The following is a 19,019-nucleotide window of genomic DNA, read 5'->3' as shown; positions in this document are numbered from 1 at the left end:
TCTTCATCAATCCTCTTTATTGGAAAGTGGAATCATCAATAACATTGGTCCATCTGACAAACACGCAAAAATACCTAAAAAATAAAACACATGCTGGAGTTTTGGCAAAAAGAATCATGGAAAATGTAGCTATAATAATAAAAAGATTTTAAAAAACGTGTAGTTTCACTAAAAGAAGTCGAGGTCTTCTGGAGCATCCAGGTCTCTGTACTCGATGATGGACCGAGGGTCTCCTCGCACGCCCCTACACACACACACACACACACACACACACACACACACACACACACACACACACACACACACACACACACACACACACACACACACACACACACACACACACACACACACACACACACACACACACACACACACACACACACACAGTTACACATAATCCATTCATCATCAATGTGTTCGTTGTTTGTCGGTTTGGTTTTTTAACCTGTTGTTTCGTTGTTTCCCTGGAAACCCTCCTCCTCCTCCTCCTCCTCCCAAGTGACCTCTGAAGTTGTCATGGTTACCACGGCCGGCCCCAAACTGGTTGGGGGGGAATGGAGGTCCTCCACCTGTAACACACACTTGTTACACACGCTGCGTCCTCACTACACAACATCAGTGTGTGTCTGTGTGTGTAGTACCAGGGAAGCCGGGCATTGGAGGTCTGACTCCAGGAGGATATCCCAGAAGGCTTTGCTGCTGTGGCGACTGGCCAGGAAACCCAAGCAAACCAGGGGGCGTGGCTAAAAGAGATGGTCACAGTATTTAGATCTTTACTAACGAACTCGTTGTAACATTTAGACTCAAACGCTTTCTGACCCATTGGATAATAAACGCACCTTGTACTGGAGGGGGGAGGGGCTTGTTCTCAGGTAGGGCTGGTCTCTTGGCGTCCAACAGGAAGTTGTTGAAGAAGACAACTTCTTGTCTAACAGCAGAGACTTTGTCCCCGTGTTTGTTCAGGATGTGTTTGCGCACAAACTCTGGAGCCTGAAAAACATTCACAAGTGTTACCACGGTAACCACAGAGACACACACACACACACACACACACACACACACCTTGAACTTCTTCCCGCTCAGAGGACAAAGCCACTTGTCTTTACTCAGCTCCTGAGTGTTTGACGAGAGGAACTTCTCCACCTGCGGAGACAAAGACAGACAGGTAGACGGGGACAGGGACACAGAGACAGAGGACAGAGACGGGGACACAGGTGAGGTACCTCGTGCTCCGGCTCCTTCCTCCCCAGTCTGCCAGCTTCGTCTTCGCTCAGAGACTCTGAGGCAGAAAGAAGAGGAGCCAGACGCTCCTCACACATCTTCTGATGCTCACTCACTGCCAATCAGAGCACAGTGACATCATCACCACCACCAGCCAATCAGAGCACACACACATGAATAGAAACACAATTATCTTTAGAACCTGAGAAGATCAGTAGAAAGGAATATTGATGAATGGAGGGGACGTGTGTGTGTGTGTGTGTGTGTGTGTGTGTACCCTCAGCTGCAGTGATGCGGCCTGCAGGTAGGGGGCCTCGTACGTGGATCAGTCCACAGCGATGAGGCATCTCGTCCTCAGCAGGATACTCACAGAAGTTATAATAATCTACTGAGTGAACCAGACGCAGGTAGAGCAGCAGTCTGTCCAGCACCTGCACACACACACACACACACACACACACACACATTCATATGAATTCACACACACATTATATACATACATATAAAAACGTTTAATAGCTTCTCACACCTTCAGCAGCTTGTCGTCCGTCTCCACGGTAACCTCAGAGGAGGAGGCGGGGTCTTTGGCGTCGTCGCCTCCCAAGGCCCCCATCAGCTCCTCCTCCTCGGCGCTCACCTCCTCGATGAGGTAGTCTGTGATGTTCTTCAGGACGGGGTTGGTCTGCACATGCAACACACAAGTCACTTGACAGAAAGAGACACCTGCAGAGGGGGCGGAGCTTATCCCTCCAGGTAGACAAGACAAACGTTGATCATCTATAAGATCTCCACCTGCTCTTCGTCCCCAACTACCAGTAAACACCTTCAAATGCCCCTTTTTTTAAATGATCAGTGCTAAGCTAAGCTAACGCTAACAGTTACCTGTCCGTCCCACAGCGCCCCCCTCTGGTCCAAGCTGTGCACCAGTCGAGCAGACAAGCGGATGTCGTTCTTCACCACCGGCCTGTGGTGCGTGAGGCCGTTAACGGAGCGGACCCTCCGGCACAGGTCTCTGTTCACCACGGGGGACAGCTCGCAGTCCCTCAGCTGAGGGGACACAGCGCTCCGTGAGACACTACTTCAGAGACACGTCCTACTGCAGCGTTTTAGTGCCTTTACCCGGATGTTCTGAAGGTTCCAGCACGTCTCCTTGATGTTCACGCTGCGGTCAAAGGTCACCCAGCATCTCCTGACGAACCTGACGCACACGTTAGCATCTCTTAGCACGTTAGCATCTCTCATTAACAGTCAACACCACGGGGGTCACTTCTCACCTCCTCTCGGCTTGAGGGTCCGACAGCGCCACCCGCAGGAACCCCGGGTACCTGCGACACAACTACAAGCCGCACACCTGTTGGTACAGCTGGTTTCTACAGCGTGTGTGTGTGTGTCTGTGTGTGTGTGTCTGTGTGTGTGTGTGTGTGTGTGTGTGTGTGTGTGTGTGTGTGTGTGTGTGTGTGTGTGTGTCTCACAGCAGTGATCTCCTCCTTGGACACCTCCGGCGGGATGCTGCGGATGAACAAGGAGGTGGTGAGGTGCAGGGGGCGGGGCTTAGCTGGCGCCTCCTCTCTCTCCTTCACCCTTTCCTTTCCTCGCTCGTTACGACGCTCTGAGACACAAATGTTCAGTATTTAAGGTCAACGTGTGTCAATTCAAACGCTGTTGTTCATCCTGTCGTAATGTCCTCACCTTCCTCCTCGTCTTCCTCCTTTTCCTCCCCGTCAGAGTGGGAGGAGTCAGACTCAGAGGCGCTGCCCTCGCCGCTGTCAGCAGACACGCTGCGTTTCCTCTTCCTGCCCTGAGAAGAAAGGGGCGGGGTTAACGTCGTCATCATCATCATCATCATCATCAGGAATACTGGCCACGGGAAAACCAACTCACTTTCTTCTTTGATGGTGTCTTCTTCTTGTTTTCCTCCTCCTCCTCTTCCTCCTCCTCCTCATCTTTCTTCTCCCCCTCCTCCTCCTCCTCCTCCTCCTCTCCTTCGTCCTTCTCACCGTTCTGCTTGGTCTGCTCTTCACTGCTCTGAAAGGGAAGAAGAAGAAATGTTTTCATTCATCTGACATCAAGCCGTAGAAGAAGAGCTCGTCATCTCAGCGCTCACCTCATTTGGGACTTTAGTGTCTTCTGTGCGTCTCCTCGTCGACGCAGCGTCAGTCTGCCGCCCCACGTTTCCCCCGCTGAGATCTCGCTGACTCTTCTCACCTCCTCCTCTTGGTGCTCCTGGTGGTGGTCCTCCTCCTCCTCCTCCACTGCTGCTCGCCTCCCCAGCAGCAGCAGCAGTGGGCAGCTCCAGGACCTGCAGGTCCAAGTCCGTCCCGCCCTCCATCTTGATGACCGCTGCAGAGGACAGATTTTCAGGAGGAGAACTACATTACCCAGAACCCCCTGCAGAGCGACAGCAGTAGACAGGAAGTCCGTCTGTGTGTACCTGCGTCCAGCAGCTTGATGATGGCGGGCGCGTGGTCCATGTCCAGAGACATGTCCTCCAGCCAGTTGTTGTCCATCAGGAAGAGGAAGACGCCCAGCCGGGTCTTGAGCGCAGCCAGAGACTCCGCCCTCCGCGCCGTGATGTCATCGGGGTGGTACTTGGAGCGGAACCACTCCTGGTCTTTGTGCTGGAGGAAGAAGTCCTGCAGCTGCTGGCGTCTGAAGTCCAGCTTGTACTGGTTGTAGCGCTTCACCGACTCCGTCTCGTCCACGCTGTCCTCCATGTTCAACAGGAACTCCTGCAGAGACCGCAAGGAGCGCTCAGAACCACGTCAGTACCAGCACGCCCTTTCTACCGAGGGGGGGGGGGGGGCTCACCTTGAAGCTCCTCATGGTGGGAGGACCGGGAGGAGGGAGATCCGGATCCACCATCGCCAACCTGAGACACATGTGACCTCCATGTTATGTGGATCTGTGTGGACACGCGCTCGGTGACGCGGTGCATTGTGGGACCTTGAGCTCACCTGCCCTGCAGCGGGTGACCGCCGTGGTGCGGGTGAAGGGGGGGGAGGTCGGGATGCCAGCCCTGAGGCCCCGCCCCCGGAAACGGAGCCACGCCCCCTCCGTAGGGCATGTCGTAGCGGTACGGCTCCCCGCGGTGGTCGTCCCTGCACAGTCCACATGTCAGTGATGGATCACGTGACGAGTATTGATCACGTGACAGCGTGAACACTCACCACTCTCTCCTCATGCGTTTGTGTTGAGGGCTGATGTGTCGAGGGGGAGAAAACCGCTCTCTGCGGCCACGATCGTAGTCCCGCCTCCTCTCTCTGCCGCGGTCCCAGTCCCTGAACACACACACACACACACACACAGTGTAAGTACACACACACACACACAGTGTAAGTACACACACAGGGGCGTCAGTGTGAGGTGTGTGTGTGTACCTGTCGGGCCAGTCATCCCTCCTCCTTTCCTCTCTCTCTCTCGACCGCTCCATGTCGCTCCGCTCTCTCCTGAACTTGTCCCGCCTCCTCCTGTCGAACTCGTCATCGCTGTCTCCCATTGGTCTAAAGAAACAGACGGACGTCTTAACGATGTAAACAACTGGACAGATTGTATTTATCTGATCCTTCCAGTAGAGTAAAAAGTACCTCTGAGATCTAGTTCGGTGAAAACTACAAGAAGTACCTCTTAATGAAGTACATTAAATATATGTACCTCAAAAGTAGTGGACATAATTGAACGTTAAATTAAAGTAAGTTACCTCTAATAAAGTACTGATTATATGTGGCCGCTGACATTACGCTTTTATCTTAAGTTCATTTCAACCATTAGAACACAAACTCAGAAGAACAAGAAAGTGAAATTTCATCAAATAAGCTGATTTACAACTTGCTATAGATGAGAGCCATTTGTTAGATTTAGTGTGTCTTTGGTTGTAAAGAAGTAAAGGCTCTCTGCGGTCCATCATATGCGCAATATTAATACATCACTGACAGCATTAGAACTAAATTATCACAGTATTATGTAAAGAGGGGAAACAAAAGAACTATCTTCAGTTAGAACTATTAGCATAAGTGTATTTAGCCTGCTAGCTTGTACAAACACAGCGAGCTAAAGCTAACAGCTAACGTTAGCTAAACAGCGGCTAGTGAGCACCTGAGCTAGCCTAGCCCGCTAACAGAGGCTGCAGGTTAATGTGCTTCGACTCGCGCTCTCTGTCCTTCGTGGTATATAAAACTATTATGAGGTGTAAATATAATTAATATTTGCCTGAGTGTGTTCAGTTTAAGCCTTCAGCCTCAGCTCCGCTGAATTGTGCTCGTCAGCTAACTTAGCGGCTATCCCGCCGCGAGCCAGAGATGACTCCGGAGCTACGACACTTCCGGTGTGGTTCATTTCCGGTCAGGATTTTCAAAGTGAAGAAAATAACGTCGCCACCATGCGGCCAGGAGGAAACAACATGAACATACCACTAATACTACACAATAAAAGTTTAAGACCAAGTGAATGTAGTACTCAACTTACTGTGAGGTACTGCAATGTACTTAGATATTTATTCTTATATATTTAGATCAGTTGTGTGTTGATACAAAGTTACAAAGAGCTTAAAAATGAAAATATGATGAAAATATGTTGTTTAAAAAGATCACTTGTAAATATGGATGTAGTTGTAAAAGTGTAAACTTGGTTATGTGGTCTTTATGAGTCTTTTGTCTCTCTGTAATTGTCTTTGGTGTCTTTTGTCTAATAAATCAACTGCTTTAAATCTTAATTCGTGTTTCTATTTTTTTCATCTTTATTATTTTTCAGTTATTTAAAAAACATGAATACATCAGTCAATAAAGTCTTAATGGAAACTAAAATAACTTTTCAGAAATGTTTAAAAAAGTCGCCTGATGAAGGTCAAGCAGCGCGTTGCCGTGACAACAGTCAGGGGCCACGTTCCCATTCATTTTGACCTCATTCGTCATCGTGGTGGTGTTCTCAGGGGGGGAGTCTTCTGATTGGCTGGTGGTGTGTAGGGGGCGTGGCCAGAGACCTGGAGGAGAACAATTTGTCTTTTAATGAACTGATCTGTGATCAGATTTAGAACAAGATGTGACAAAGACATCCACTGCTTACCTGTCCTGTTCCTCCTCGTCCTGCTCCTGCTCCTCCTGCTCTGCCTGCTCCTCCCCTACCTGCTCCTTCTGCTCCTTCTGCTCCTCCTCGTCCTGCTCCTCCTGCTCTGCCTGCTCCTCCTCTTCCTGCTTCTCCTCCTGCTCCTGCTCTGCCTGCTTCGCCTGCTCCTCCTCCCCCTCCTCCTCGTCCTGCTCCTGCTCTGCCTGCTCCTCCCCTACCTGCTCCTTCTGCTCCTCCTCGTCCTGCTCCTGCTCCTCCTGCTCTGCCTGCTCCTCCCCTACCTGCTCCTTCTGCTCCTCCTCGTCCTGCTCCTGCTCCTCCTGCTCTGCCTGCTCCTCCTCTTCCTGCTTCTCCTCCTGCTCTGCCTGCTTCGCCTGCTCCTCCTCCCCCTCCTCCTCGTCCTGCTCCGGCTGTTTCTTTTCTTCCTCCTCCTCCTGCTCCCCCTCCTCCTCCTCTTCCTGATCCCCCTCTTCCTGCTCCTCCTCCTCTTCCTGGTCCTGCTCCTCCTCCTCTTCCTGGTCCTGCTCCTCCTGCTCCTCCTCGTCCACAGAAGACAGTGGTCAGTCCGGTGTGAGCAGGAACGTGCCTGAAGCTCAGTGTCCTCGTCTCCTTCAGCTCTGCCAGCAGCTCGGGGCTCGACAGAGAAAGACGCGCTGCAGACAAACAGGACAGAGACACGTCATCCACACTGGGACACGCTGTCCTCCACAGCAGAGGACGCTTCTCCCGTCTAGCTCACCTTGTCTGTGGACAGGAGAAGAGGAGGAGGAGCCACAGGGGGAAGGACTTAAGGATGAGGCCAGAGGAGAGGAGGAAGGGGAGGAAACACCCGATTCACCGAGGGACAGAAGTCTGCTCCGACTCTCTGGAGACAAGAAGACAAACATGAGACGGATAAAGTGTCTTCAATTCTCTGTGATGTCACCATGAACCTCTATGACGTCATGTGCAAACTTCTCACCTTTTAGAAACTCTGCTTGAAGCTCCGGACTCCTCAGAGACAGGTGAGGAGGAGGAGGAGGAGGAGACGAAGACGAGAGGAGCCGAGGGTCTGGTGTCACTGAGGTAGACGTTACCGACGGCGACGAAGACTTCATCATGTTCGCAGTGGGAGGAGCTAAAAATAGATTTCAACCGTCAGCAGCTACAGACCCTCAGATTATACTTAATATTGAGTATAAAGGAGCAGGTAGTACACAGAGTACCTGAGCAGGTAGTACACAGAGTACCTGAGCAGGTAGTACACACGGGTAGTACACAGAGTACCTGAGCAGGTAGTACACACTGGTAGTACACAGAGTACCTGAGCAGGTAGTACACAGAGTACCTGAGCAGGTAGTACACACAGTACCTGAGCAGGTAGTACACAGAGTACCTGAGCAGGTAGTACACAGAGTACCTGAGCAAGTAGTACACACGGGTAGTACACAGAGTACCTGAGCAGGTAGTACACACTGGTAGTACACAGAGTACCTGAGCAGGTAGTACACAGAGTACCTGAGCAGGTAGTACACACAGTACCTGAGCAGGTAGTACACAGAGTACCTGAGCAGGTAGTACACACGGGTAGTACACAGAGTACCTGAGCAGGTAGTACACACTGGTAGTACACAGAGTACCTGAGCAGGTAGTACACAGAGTACCTGAGCAGGTAGTACACACTGGTAGTACACAGAGTACCTGAGCAGGTAGTACACAGAGTACCTGAGCAGGTAGTACACACTGGTAGTACACAGAGTACCTGAGCAGGTAGTACACAGAGTACCTGAGCAGGTAGTACACAGAGTACCTGAGCAAGTCGATAATATTGTTACTCACTGGCTGATGAGAAGCTGCTCACCAGAAGACTTCCTGGAACGGTACAAAGTCTGTGCAGGTCTACGTCTCACACATGCGCACACACACACACACACACACACGCACAGACATGTACACACACTGTAAAAATTTAATTTAATTATTAAAGTTAATGTGAAACACACACGACTCAAAAGTCCACATTAATTATTGACAAGTTTTTAACAACACGGTTGCCGTGGTTACCAGGAATCACGGCGATGGACTTTTACCCCTCATTCACTTCCTGTGATGGATGTTAATTCTGGACTTTGGATTTGAGCAAATCTAAAATCAATTATTGTGTTTGTGAAAAATTAAAACGGAAACATTCTTGTTTATTTTTATTTAATAAAACATGAAAATAAAAAACATTCATTATTTACAAAAGAATATTTATTGTGTGGCTCTGATGTTTATGAAGTGGTTAGCTTCATTGCTAACGTTCCTGTGATGTATTTATTGTATGTTTAGTCATTACACAGAACCACATGCTAACGGTCAACAAGCTACGCTAAGCTAAGCTAAGCCACGTCCTATCAGTCGCCACGGTGACCAGGCGGCAGTTAGAGCGTCCACTTCAAACACCTGAGGACACACAGAAGAAGAGTAACAGAGTACATCAAGCTCATGTACAAGTACTTCAAGTCAGTACGTGAATTTAGTACTAAGAACAATGAGATGAGTCACAGTAAAACATCAACGACTCCACAACGTAGAAATACTTTGTGTTTATGCAAAAATACGACATCTTGATGTAAATATACGACATCTTGATGTAAAAATACGACAACGTGATGTAAATATACAACATTTTCATGTAAATACACCCCACGTTTGTGTAGGTGTGTGTCTGTGTGTACCTGGTCTCTCTGTGTGTACACAAACACTTGCTGCTGCAGTAGCGCCCCCCACAGGTGGTGCAGGTGTAGTGGGAGGGGAAGCCACAGACGCAGCAGAAGTGTCGGGGGGGCAGCGTGGACGGACGGGCCGCCGCAGACAGGTAGTTAGGCTCCGCCCTCTCCGACAGGTTCTACCAATCAGAGAGCAGAGGTCAGCTGACCAGCATCGGGTGACAGAGTAGAGGACAGACGGGGACCCACCTCCTCCTCCAGCAGCGTGGTGAAGTTCTTCCTGAAGCGCTGCTTGAAGTGATCGCCCCTCGTCTTCCTCTTCTTCTTCTCTGGACGCAGAAGGAGAGGACGAAGAGGACAAAGAGGACAAAGAGGACAAAGAGGAAGGGATACGGAATAAGAAGCAATGTCCTCGGACGTGTTCCATCTGGTTAAGTCTCGGGTCTAAGGATGGGTGTTGTGGGTTTTTTCTGGTACCGGTGATAAGTCGATACTTTTAAAGACGAAAGAATCAAACGATCTCCTGTCCTTCGCGTGAGGACGTGGACGCCGCTACGCTCTGGGTTTACATCTTTGAGGGAGGGGATCGGAGCGGAAGGTCCTTGTGGACTCTGTGACTGCTGGTGTCCCGGTCCATCAGAAAGTTGAAGATTTTAATAAGGGGGAAACACTGAGGCAGATGGCGAGCTAGCTACTGTAGCTACACGGCTAACGTTAGCGGTCATCAAAGTAGTGTAAATAAAGTTTTTCAATCGGCTCAGGGACCAAAGTCTTGGTTTCGGTAGGAACCGGTACCAACACGGTACCCAACCCTCCTCGTGTCTCACCTGGTTCTTCTGTCTCACTGAAAGCAGGAAGGCGGGCAGTAGGACCTGGGGGAGGTAAGGAGGACAGAGGGTCGTCCTGGTGACACAAAAAGACCATGAGAAACGTCCTTTAAAGCTTCTTAAAATATTCATCCTCAACGGCACACAGTGTTGTTGGCTGTGGATGACATCACAGGGAAGTGGATGACATCACAGGGAAGTGGATGACATCACAGGGCAGTCGATGACATCGTGGTGACGACCCACCTTAAAGCCGAAGGTTCTACAGGGAGGACAATAAAAGACAAACCTGGAAGTTGTCTTTCTCCAGAGCGTCAAGCTGCCGGGTCAATCTCCTCTGTCTGGTGGCTTCATCCAGAACTCTACGCTGACCCGCCTCCACCCGGGCTGAGACGGACAGGGGGAAGGACAGAGACAGACAGGGACAGAGACGGACAGGGGGAAGGACAGAGACAGACAGAGACAGACAGGGACAGAGACGGACAGGGGGAAGGACAGAGACAGACAGGGACAGAGACGGACAGGGGGAAGGACAGAGACAGACAGGGACAGAGACGGACAGGGGGAAGGACAGAGACAGAAAGGGACGGACAGAGACACTGTGTTTACATCACACGTGAGCTTTAGTGTGTTAAACCCAAACCGCATAACAAACTCTCATTGAAATATGTCTCCAGTCCCCAGTGGACTGTCACGTCACAGCCGGACACCGGAAGCGGTCGGAGACTCGAGTTCGGCGGACCGTTTGTCCCGGAGACATCCGGTGGGGACGGTTCTTACTCACCCCGCGTGAAGGAAACCGTTCATAAGCTAAATTCTTACCGGAACGAAACCGCGAGAACTACGGAGGCTAAAAGCTGCAAACACCGCGGCAACGTGCGCCTTGTGCTCACGTGACCGGAACACATGAACGCGCACCCGCACACCATCGTGCACGTCGACTCATCAGAGACGTTAGCGCTCACGTTCGGTCCAAACGAAGCTCAACTCACCGGAACCTTTCTTCTCCAGCACCATGGCGGCGGCGTTGTCTCCCACTTCCGGTCTACGGAAGCCGCAGTACGACCACATCAGACGAAGCGCGAACTTCTCCTTTACGTCACTTACAGAAATACAGTTTAGATTAAAACAATGTTTTTTTTAATATATTTTTGAAAATGACAATAACTCATTCTAATATTAATAATCAATACTATACATGAACGAGACTTTAAAGATCAGATAATACATGGATTCAATAGATCAATACATTTTACTGTTCCTTTAATTAACATTCACATTCAAACTGAGAAAAGTTTGAAGGAGCAATGACTTTAGTTGTGATAAAATGTAAAAGTCTTAATCAAAAATGTCCTTCATTAATGTGACATAATTCCGAGGTGATAATCAATAACTTTATGGAAACAACAGTCAGGAACACAAAGGTACCAAAGAAAACCAAAACGCACTTGTGGTGAAATCATTTATTATATCAAATTCATTTGCTCAGTCAAATAATTACGCAGTTGTACGACTTGAAATACTTAACTACGCAACAACAATGAAAACATAAAAAGGCCTTTAGTTTCCCCAGTAACAGTTTCACCAAATACATTTACAACTGTTTACAACCCTCAGAAACCATATTCATTCATTCATTCTGGAGAGATTTTTCACATCCACACATCCCAACGTTTGGATCTGTGCTGGTTGCCACGGTAACCCCCAGGCGGCTGGCCTGCTAAAGAGACGAGATCATCCAGTGGAGTCAGCTCTGCTTGCATAGTTTCAAGTAGCTTGATAAGGCGGCGGTGACACGACAGACTTTGCTTGTGTGAAGTTAAAACATGAAGACATTTAATCAGACATGTCCTGTGATGGTGCGTTCAGGGTCCTACGTTAAAGGCCGTTACCCCTGCCGGAGTTACGGGTTGAAATGATACATGTGACCCAGATGAAGAGCCGACGGTAAATCGTCCAATCAGAAAAAAGGCCAACACCATGATGCGTTCACGGACATCACGTCTATTCCTCCGTCCTGTTAGTCGCCATGGTGATGATGAGGTGGACTGATGTTCTCACACACACAGACAGAGGACCAGCCGTTAAGGGTCTACGAAGGACACCATGATGTACCGAGTCCCCCTGGTAGTTGGCAGACCCTCGTGGTAGTGCGTCAGGCGCCCGGGGTGCATGAAGGACCAGCCCTTCCTGGGAGACTCCACCTGACAGTCGTAGCGCAGGAAACGGCAGCCTCCACCCTGACACACAGTCGCACACAACCAATTGTGTTTTACTTTAATGAGCTGAGCCATTAACCACCGAACGTTTCTAAGTTGTTTAATCTGTGTGCATTTACCTCGTAGTCAACGCCTTTGCTGTTCAGGGCCACGTTGATGGTGAAGGTGGAGGAGTCGTGGTGCGGCCGCAGAGATGGCTGCTCATCAGGACGGTATCGCACCACAAAGTTCATGATGGCCTGAGCCTGCACAGAGAGAACAGGACAGTAGATGAAGACTGTACCTCAGGGTAGTATCTGGACGGTGTCTTGGGGTAGTATCTGGACTGTGTCTTGGGGTAGTATCTGGACTGTGTCTTGGGGTAGTATCTGGACGGTGTCTTGGGGTAGTATCTGGACTGTGTCTTGGGGTAGTATCTGGACGGTGTCTTGGGGTAGTATCTGGACTGTGTCTTGGGGTAGTATCTGGACGGTGTCTTGGGGTAGTATCTGGACGGTGTCTTGGGGTAGTATCTGGACGGTGTCTTGGGGTAGTATCTGGACGGTGTCTTGGGGTAGTATCTGGACGGTGTCTTGGGGTAGTATCTGGACTGTGTCTTGGGGTAGTATCTGGACGGTGTCTTGGGGTAGTATCTGGACGGTGTCTTGGGGTAGTATCTGGACTGTGTCTTGGGGTAGTATCTGGACGGTGTCTTGGGGTAGTAACGGTGTCTTGGGGTAGTATCTGGACGGTGTCTTGGGGTAGTATCTGGACTGTGTCTTGGGGTAGTATGTGGACGGTGTCTTGGGGTAGTATCTGGACGGTGTCTTGGGGTAGTATCTGGACGGTGTCTTGGGGTAGTATCTGGACGGTGTCTTGGGGTAGTATCTGGACTGTACCTTGGGGAAATAGCCGGGATAGAGTTTTTCAGTGACTGGGGCGATGTACTCTTTGAGGAATTTCAACCACTCCTTCTCAAATCCAATCTGGGTCATGTGGATATCCACCGTTGGGACATTTTCATAACCACCAGCCAGACGCTCATCCTAAACAACAAACAGAACAGACAACTTTGTTAACTCACTTTACCTGTGTGTTTCATGAGCGTCATAAGTCAGACAGATCACCTTATGCGATCCTCCTGACCACTGGCCATTGTCTTCCATGGTCTCCACCAGATGATCACACATCTTCTCTGAAAAGGCTGGAAACCAGTAAACATCTGGACATGGCTGAGAGAAAAGTTTATATCTTTATTTCAACTACAGATGGTTCAAACAATTGGTGAAACGTATGAACTCGGGTCAATTTGGGTTAATTATTTGGTTTTGTCACCTGCTCCACAAAGTTTTTATCATCCTCAAAGATCTTAGAGTAGTTTTCACTGATGTACTTCTCCTTCCAGTCCTGTAAATACTCAAACATTCAGCATGTGCTCATTCGGTTCACCAATGTGCTCATGAGTATTTTTTTCATGTTTTTCTGACCACAGGGTTGTCAAAGATCTGCCACATGTCCGGGTGAAGCCGGGACGTGTTGAAGTTGGTTGATGCCACCAGACGACCAAACTCGTCCCGGTTCGACACAAACATGAAGACTCCCTGAGGACACACAGAGATGAGCTATAACAAGGCCCATTACAGCCCCTCACTATTCTAAGGTATCTTAAGGAGTCTCAAGTTGTTCAGCAGGCGTTACCTGGTCTCGGATGCTCCTGCAGAAGACCATGTCGGGGTCCATTCCCTCCTCCACGTACAGGCTTACCTGAGACAGCTTGGACCGCAGCACGCTGCCTTTGATCAGGTACGCCTGCGTGATGTACGGCACGTTCCACAAACCTCTACAGACAACAGTCACACAGGTAAACACTAGAAGCACATATAAAAACCACAGACTACTCCGGTAAATTACTGTGTGCCTGCTCACATCCTCTTGGCCTGCACAATCTCGATGTAGTCTTCGGATCTGGAGTAGAACCCTTCGGGACTCAGAGCGCCCCAGAAGTTACTCCACAGCTTGCCGTGTTTGGACAACATGGGAGCAATAACTGACCTGAGAGGGAAACAGAGGATTTACTCTTGTTCAGCCTGCGTCCGGATTGTGACATCACCAAACCACTAACTATTAGAAAGCAGGAGTTTTCTTTTCCACCTGTAAGTATACTAGTGTGCACCTTTGTGCTAGTTCGTACCACTTTGAGTATAGGGTGAATAGAAAGGTGTAAATGTGTACTTACTGGGGTGAAGTAGAAATAGAAAGATGCCAGTACTTGTTTGGGTTTACGGTATAGAAATAATCAAGGCTGCTAGTGTGGACTTGTTGTAATGTAGGGTACATTGAAGGCTGCTAGTGTGGACTTGTTGTAATGTAGGGTACATTGAAGGCTGCTAGTGTGGACTTGTTGTAATGTAGGGTACATTGAAGGCTGCTAGTGTGGACTTGTTGTAATGTAGGGTACATTGAAGGCTGCTAGTGTGGACTTGTTGTAATGTAGGGTACATTGAAGGCTGCTAGTGTGGACTTGTTGTAATGTAGGGTACATTGAAGGCTGCTAGTGTGGACTTGTTGTAATGTAGGGTACATTGAAGGCTGCTAGTGTGGACTTGTTGTAATGTAGGGTACATTGAAGGCTGCTAGTGTGGACTTGTTGGGGTGTAGGGTACATTGAAGGCTGCTAGTGTGGACTTGTTGGGGTGTAGGGTACATTGAAGGCTGCTAGTGTGGACTTGTTGTAATGTAGGGTACATTGAAGGCTGCTAGTGTGGACTTGTTGTAATGTAGGGTACATTGAAGGCTGCTAGTGTGGACTTGTTGTAATGTAGAGTACATTGAAGGCTGCTAGTGTGGACTTGTTGTAATGTAGGGTACATTGAAGGCTGCTAGTGTGGACTTGTTGTAATGTAGGGTACATTGAAGGCTGCTAGTGTGGACTTGTTGTAATGTAGGGTACATTGAAGGCTGCTAGTGTGGACTTGTTGTAATGTAGGGTACATTGAAGGCTGCTAGTGTGGACTTGTTGTAATGTAGAGTACATTGAAGGCTGCTAGTGTGGACTTGTTGTAATGTAGAGTACATTGAAGGCTGCTAGTGTGGACTTGTTGTAATGTAGGGTACATTGAAGGCTGCTAGTGTGGACTTGTTGTAATGTAGAGTACATTGAAGGCTGCTAGTGTGGACTTGTTGGGGTGTAGGGTACATTGAAGGCTGCTAGTGTGGACTTGTTGGGGTGTAAGGTAGTAGGTTTGACTCTTCAGTGTAAAAAGGAGATTACATACTTGTTTTCTTCGATTAGTATCCTCAGTGTGTCAGGGTTCGTCAGGGCCACGTCAGAGTCGATGCTGAAGTAGTAATCACACTCTGGATCCTTCTTACACGCGTCGCTGCATACAAATAAAACATATACTTATTATTTAAGAACTGGTAAGATTCCATAAAGGTCTACTTGAGACACAAACCGTATGTGTAAAAATGTAAAATCCATCCTTTTGAAGAGTCAGTTCATCATATTAAAAATAAAACTATTGTGATACTGATCTGTTCTCTGCATATAACCCGTGGTGCGTTCAGGCTCTAGAGCAGTGGTTCTCAACTTGTCTGGCTCCGGGACCCACCCATCACCCCTTAATGACAAGCCCCGACCCAAATCGTTCTGTCAACGGGGGGGGGGGGGGTTGCTAGCGGTAGCGGTGTTGCCGACGGGGGGCGGGTGCTTTTTTTTTTCATGCAAAGGCCCGCGACCCACTAGTGGGTCGGGACCCACCAGTTGAGAAACACTGCTCTAGAGCCTCTCCACTCACACAAACATGGCTCTGGCCTTGTTCTCCTGAAGGTTCTCCTCTGGGCCCACCAGCCGGGCGTTGGGGAACCGAGCTCTGTGACGCTCCCAGAACCCATGGATGTGGCGCTCGTGGTACACGACCTGGATGGCAGCGGGATTAGAGGGATTAGAGCGGGGCCCAGCACGCCGGGTCAGAACACGTCGGCTTCTGTAAGCGGCGCCGTACGTTGTTGTGGACGAAGAGGCGGAGCCTCGTCGCCGGGTAGTTGACCGTCGTGAGCCGGTCCAAGAACTCCTCCATGAAGGGTGTGGCGTGCTCGATGAACACACCGATGTAGACCAGCGGCATCTCCTCATCCTGCACACACACACACACACACACACACACACACACTCTTTAACCACGGCTGCAGGGGGCGGGGCTTGGCTTCTGTCTCAGGAGGGAACCCACAGGAGCCTCGTTGAAGAACAGCAGGTCCTCGTCACAGATCCCACAGCCGCTCTCGAAGGTCCAGGCCGAGGGGACGTAGTTACCCAGGTAGTTCAGCTGCAGCTGGGGGGCAGAGACAGGTCACATGACCCAGGGCCACAATATGCTATTCTATAAAAATACAGACAGAGAGGGCTGTGATTGGTCGGTACCTTGGTGGGGCCGTTGCCGTGGACAATGACAGGGAGCGAGTCAAAGGCCACGTTCCTGGCTCTGACCTTTGACCTCTCAAACTTCAGGACGACTTCCTCTGACGGATGGAGAAGATCACATTTCACGCTGAATGTTCCCACTACTGAGTGTGTGTGTGTGTGTGTGTGTTACAGAGTGTGTGTGTGTGTGTGTGTTACAGAGTGTGTGTGTGTGTGTGTGTGTGTGTGTGTCTCACCAACAGCTCCATTCAGATTTTGGAAGATTCTGGAGCGATGGTCTAGAGTCATATTGAATTTGGCCTGGAAAGACAATGACATCCTCATCATCATCATCAGCATCCTCCTCCTCTTCCTCTTCCTCTTACCCTTTGCTTCTTGTCCAGGTAGATTTTGGTGTAGAACAGCTGGTCATCGTCGTTGTCTTTGTACTTCCATTGTTGAACCATTGAACTGAGATCTGTGGCGAAGCCGATGAACCCTGAAGAGCGCACACACACACACACACACACACACACACACACACACACACACACACACACACACACACACACACACACACACACACACACACACACACACACACACAGTTTATCAGTATTTGTTCATGCGGTTCAGATGTTACCCTCCTCCATATGGTTACTATGGTTACTGCTGACACAGCTGATCATCATGGATTCACAGGAGTCTGAGACGTCCCAGCGTCCTTGAACCCACCTGGAGAGACATTATCTGACACGGAGCATAAAGAGACTCATCTTACCCCCCGAGTTGAGGAAGCGTTTCCCAGAATGCACCTCAGGGTACTTGGAGGCCAATCTCTGGTCAGGCCAGCAGAAGCCCTCGGCTGAGAAGACCACCCGGTGAGCCAGACGAGAGAACTTAGAGAGCAGCTCCTCTGATCACGTCATAGCTAAAGAGTTTCAAAATAAAAGACTTTACACTTCATTCAAGTTAAACGGGTGAGAGACAATGAATCAACAACCAGGACCACAATGATGTATGTCACATAAAACACACACACACACACACACACACACACACACCTGTCCACGAACAAGACGACCAAGTCCTTGTTGTCAGAGTGTTTGAGTAGCTCCGCCTTCAACCATCTGACCTTCTGACCGCCGCCCACCGTCCGAGCCACGTCACCCCCCTTCCACTGCTCCCCCAGACCCAGGACCTGAACACATCGTCATGGTCACCACCATCATCTTAACGCCCCTGGTTACATCGTGGTGCGTTCAGGTGTCTCCCCTACCCTCACGGTGTAGTTGAACTCTCTGGCTGTCCTCATGAAGCGCTTGAAGCCGTCTGTCTCCTCGGTTGCCGCGGTGATCACCAGCAGATTTTCTACATGCGCACAAACACACACATTAAACCTTTTCATCTGGTTGGACATCCGTAGTTTGATGAAGGTCCTCAAGAGCATTTGTCTCATACGTCCTGCACATGTAGTACAGAATGAAGTACTAAAAGTACCTCCGAGATGTAGTACAGTATAAAGTACATGAAGTACCTCGGAAATGTAGTAGTGTGAAGTACTAAAGGTTTCTCTGAGATGTAGTACAGTATTAAGTACTAAAGGTACCTCTGAGATGTAGTACAGTATGAAGTACATGAAGTACCTCCAAGATGTAGTACAGTCTAAAGTACATTAAGTACCTCTGAGATGTACAGTATGAAGTACTAAAGGTTCCTCTGAGATGTAGTACAGTATAAAGTACATTAAGTACATCTGAGATGTACAGTATGAAGTACATGAAGTACCTCCAAGATGTAGTACATTAAGTACATCTGAGATGTACAGTATGAAGTACATGAAGTACCTCCAAGATGTAGTACAGTATAAAGTACATTAAGTACCTCTGAGATGTAGTACAGTATGAAGTACTAAAGGTACCTCTGTAGCACAGTATGAAGTAATTAGCCTCATGCTAAGCTAATGGAGCTAACAGTTAGAAAGTGAGAGGGTTCCGCGTGAGCAGTTGATAAACTATCAATAACTATTAGTACGTTACTAGTATAACTAGTATTAGTTAGTATAACTATTAAACTGAAGGTGAAGCGTGACTTTGTGTTCCCAAGGGAACCATTTAAAAAGACTTCTCAGAGAACCGTTAGCCCAGTGGCTACAGCGGGTCACAGTGCTCCGCCTGGCCGAGCAGGGAGCCTCTGAAGCGGCCTTACCTGGAGAAAGCCTCCGGTGCTCCGCTGACACGGAGCTCTGGAAGAAGAAGAGAGCCAGCAGGCCGAGAAGAAGACAAGACAACATGGCTGCTGTCGTAACCGGCTGAGTTCAGCTTGTTAACTGTGATATTCCTCCTCTGATGCTCTAAATCAGAGCCCCTCTCTGGATCCCGAGTGGCTTTCAAATCTCGCCTGTTATCGCGATACACAAATATGTCAACAAAAGCCTAAAAAAAACTCGACCGCCCACTTTAGTTTGAGCCAACGAGAAGCTCCCGTGGAGATTGACGGGTTGCCCCAGCAAATCAGCGCGTTGTAGCGGTTTAATGCGAGCCAATCAGAGGAGGACAAATAGGAACGAGTAGGCGGATATTTATCAAGAAGTTCTCAAGAAAGTTCGTGAAAAATCTGTGCC

The 19,019-nt window shown here is 49.2% G+C and overlaps 4 protein-coding genes across 5 annotated transcripts; all 4 read right to left on the bottom strand.

Moving 5' to 3' along the window:
* LOC119221732 (serrate RNA effector molecule homolog) lies at nucleotides 1-5,567 on the bottom strand. Its single transcript, XM_037477785.2, has 21 exons — nucleotides 5,431-5,567; nucleotides 4,602-4,724; nucleotides 4,392-4,502; nucleotides 4,179-4,322; nucleotides 4,033-4,093; nucleotides 3,656-3,953; nucleotides 3,329-3,564; nucleotides 3,106-3,249; nucleotides 2,914-3,022; nucleotides 2,697-2,833; nucleotides 2,499-2,560; nucleotides 2,344-2,422; nucleotides 2,107-2,271; nucleotides 1,754-1,906; nucleotides 1,502-1,655; nucleotides 1,227-1,339; nucleotides 1,066-1,146; nucleotides 843-993; nucleotides 645-746; nucleotides 449-572; nucleotides 1-244 (listed from the first exon to the last, which is right to left on the bottom strand). The coding sequence occupies exons 2-21, from the start codon at nucleotides 4,718-4,720 to the stop codon at nucleotides 169-171; spliced, it is 2,619 nt and encodes an 872-aa protein (XP_037333682.2). The 5' UTR covers nucleotides 4,721-4,724; nucleotides 5,431-5,567; the 3' UTR covers nucleotides 1-168.
* Nucleotides 5,568-5,845: 278 nt separating this feature from the next.
* LOC134132894 (uncharacterized) lies at nucleotides 5,846-8,343 on the bottom strand. Of its 2 annotated transcripts, XM_062565759.1 has the most exons (6): nucleotides 8,101-8,343; nucleotides 7,244-7,399; nucleotides 7,022-7,147; nucleotides 6,383-6,935; nucleotides 6,283-6,310; nucleotides 5,846-6,199 (listed from the first exon to the last, which is right to left on the bottom strand). In XM_062565759.1, the coding sequence occupies exons 2-6, from the start codon at nucleotides 7,380-7,382 to the stop codon at nucleotides 6,128-6,130; spliced, it is 918 nt and encodes a 305-aa protein (XP_062421743.1). In that variant the 5' UTR covers nucleotides 7,383-7,399; nucleotides 8,101-8,343; the 3' UTR covers nucleotides 5,846-6,127. The 2 variants fall into 2 exon arrangements, with proteins under 2 accessions (XP_062421743.1, XP_062421734.1); XM_062565750.1 differs by having other exon boundaries at nucleotides 6,283-6,935.
* Nucleotides 8,344-8,445: 102 nt separating this feature from the next.
* Nucleotides 8,446-10,886, bottom strand: znhit1 (zinc finger, HIT-type containing 1). The gene is made up of 6 exons (XM_037477805.2): nucleotides 10,792-10,886; nucleotides 10,089-10,186; nucleotides 9,800-9,875; nucleotides 9,222-9,301; nucleotides 8,982-9,151; nucleotides 8,446-8,706 (listed from the first exon to the last, which is right to left on the bottom strand). Exons 1-6 carry the CDS (start codon nucleotides 10,868-10,870, stop codon nucleotides 8,685-8,687), a joined length of 525 nt encoding a protein of 174 aa, XP_037333702.1. The 5' UTR covers nucleotides 10,871-10,886; the 3' UTR covers nucleotides 8,446-8,684.
* Nucleotides 10,887-11,251: 365 nt separating this feature from the next.
* plod3 (procollagen-lysine, 2-oxoglutarate 5-dioxygenase 3) lies at nucleotides 11,252-18,822 on the bottom strand. Its single transcript, XM_037477792.2, is given in 20 exon segments — nucleotides 11,252-12,039; nucleotides 12,138-12,263; nucleotides 12,897-13,043; nucleotides 13,125-13,229; nucleotides 13,333-13,404; nucleotides 13,485-13,598; nucleotides 13,696-13,837; nucleotides 13,924-14,049; nucleotides 15,273-15,377; nucleotides 15,795-15,916; nucleotides 16,002-16,133; nucleotides 16,227-16,328; nucleotides 16,418-16,515; nucleotides 16,654-16,717; nucleotides 16,783-16,895; nucleotides 17,178-17,314; nucleotides 17,316-17,327; nucleotides 17,461-17,597; nucleotides 17,676-17,767; nucleotides 18,605-18,822. Coding segments are annotated over 20 exon segments (2,187 nt in total). The 5' UTR covers nucleotides 18,690-18,822; the 3' UTR covers nucleotides 11,252-11,883.
* Between the last annotated feature and the right edge of the window lie 197 nt (nucleotides 18,823-19,019).

Source organism: Pungitius pungitius, chromosome 1, assembly GCF_949316345.1.
Source record: "Pungitius pungitius chromosome 1, fPunPun2.1, whole genome shotgun sequence".
Lineage (NCBI taxonomy): Eukaryota > Metazoa > Chordata > Actinopteri > Perciformes > Gasterosteidae > Pungitius > Pungitius pungitius.
The sequence above is the reverse complement of the archived record's forward strand: the minus strand, read 5'-3'. Positions and strand labels throughout refer to the sequence as shown.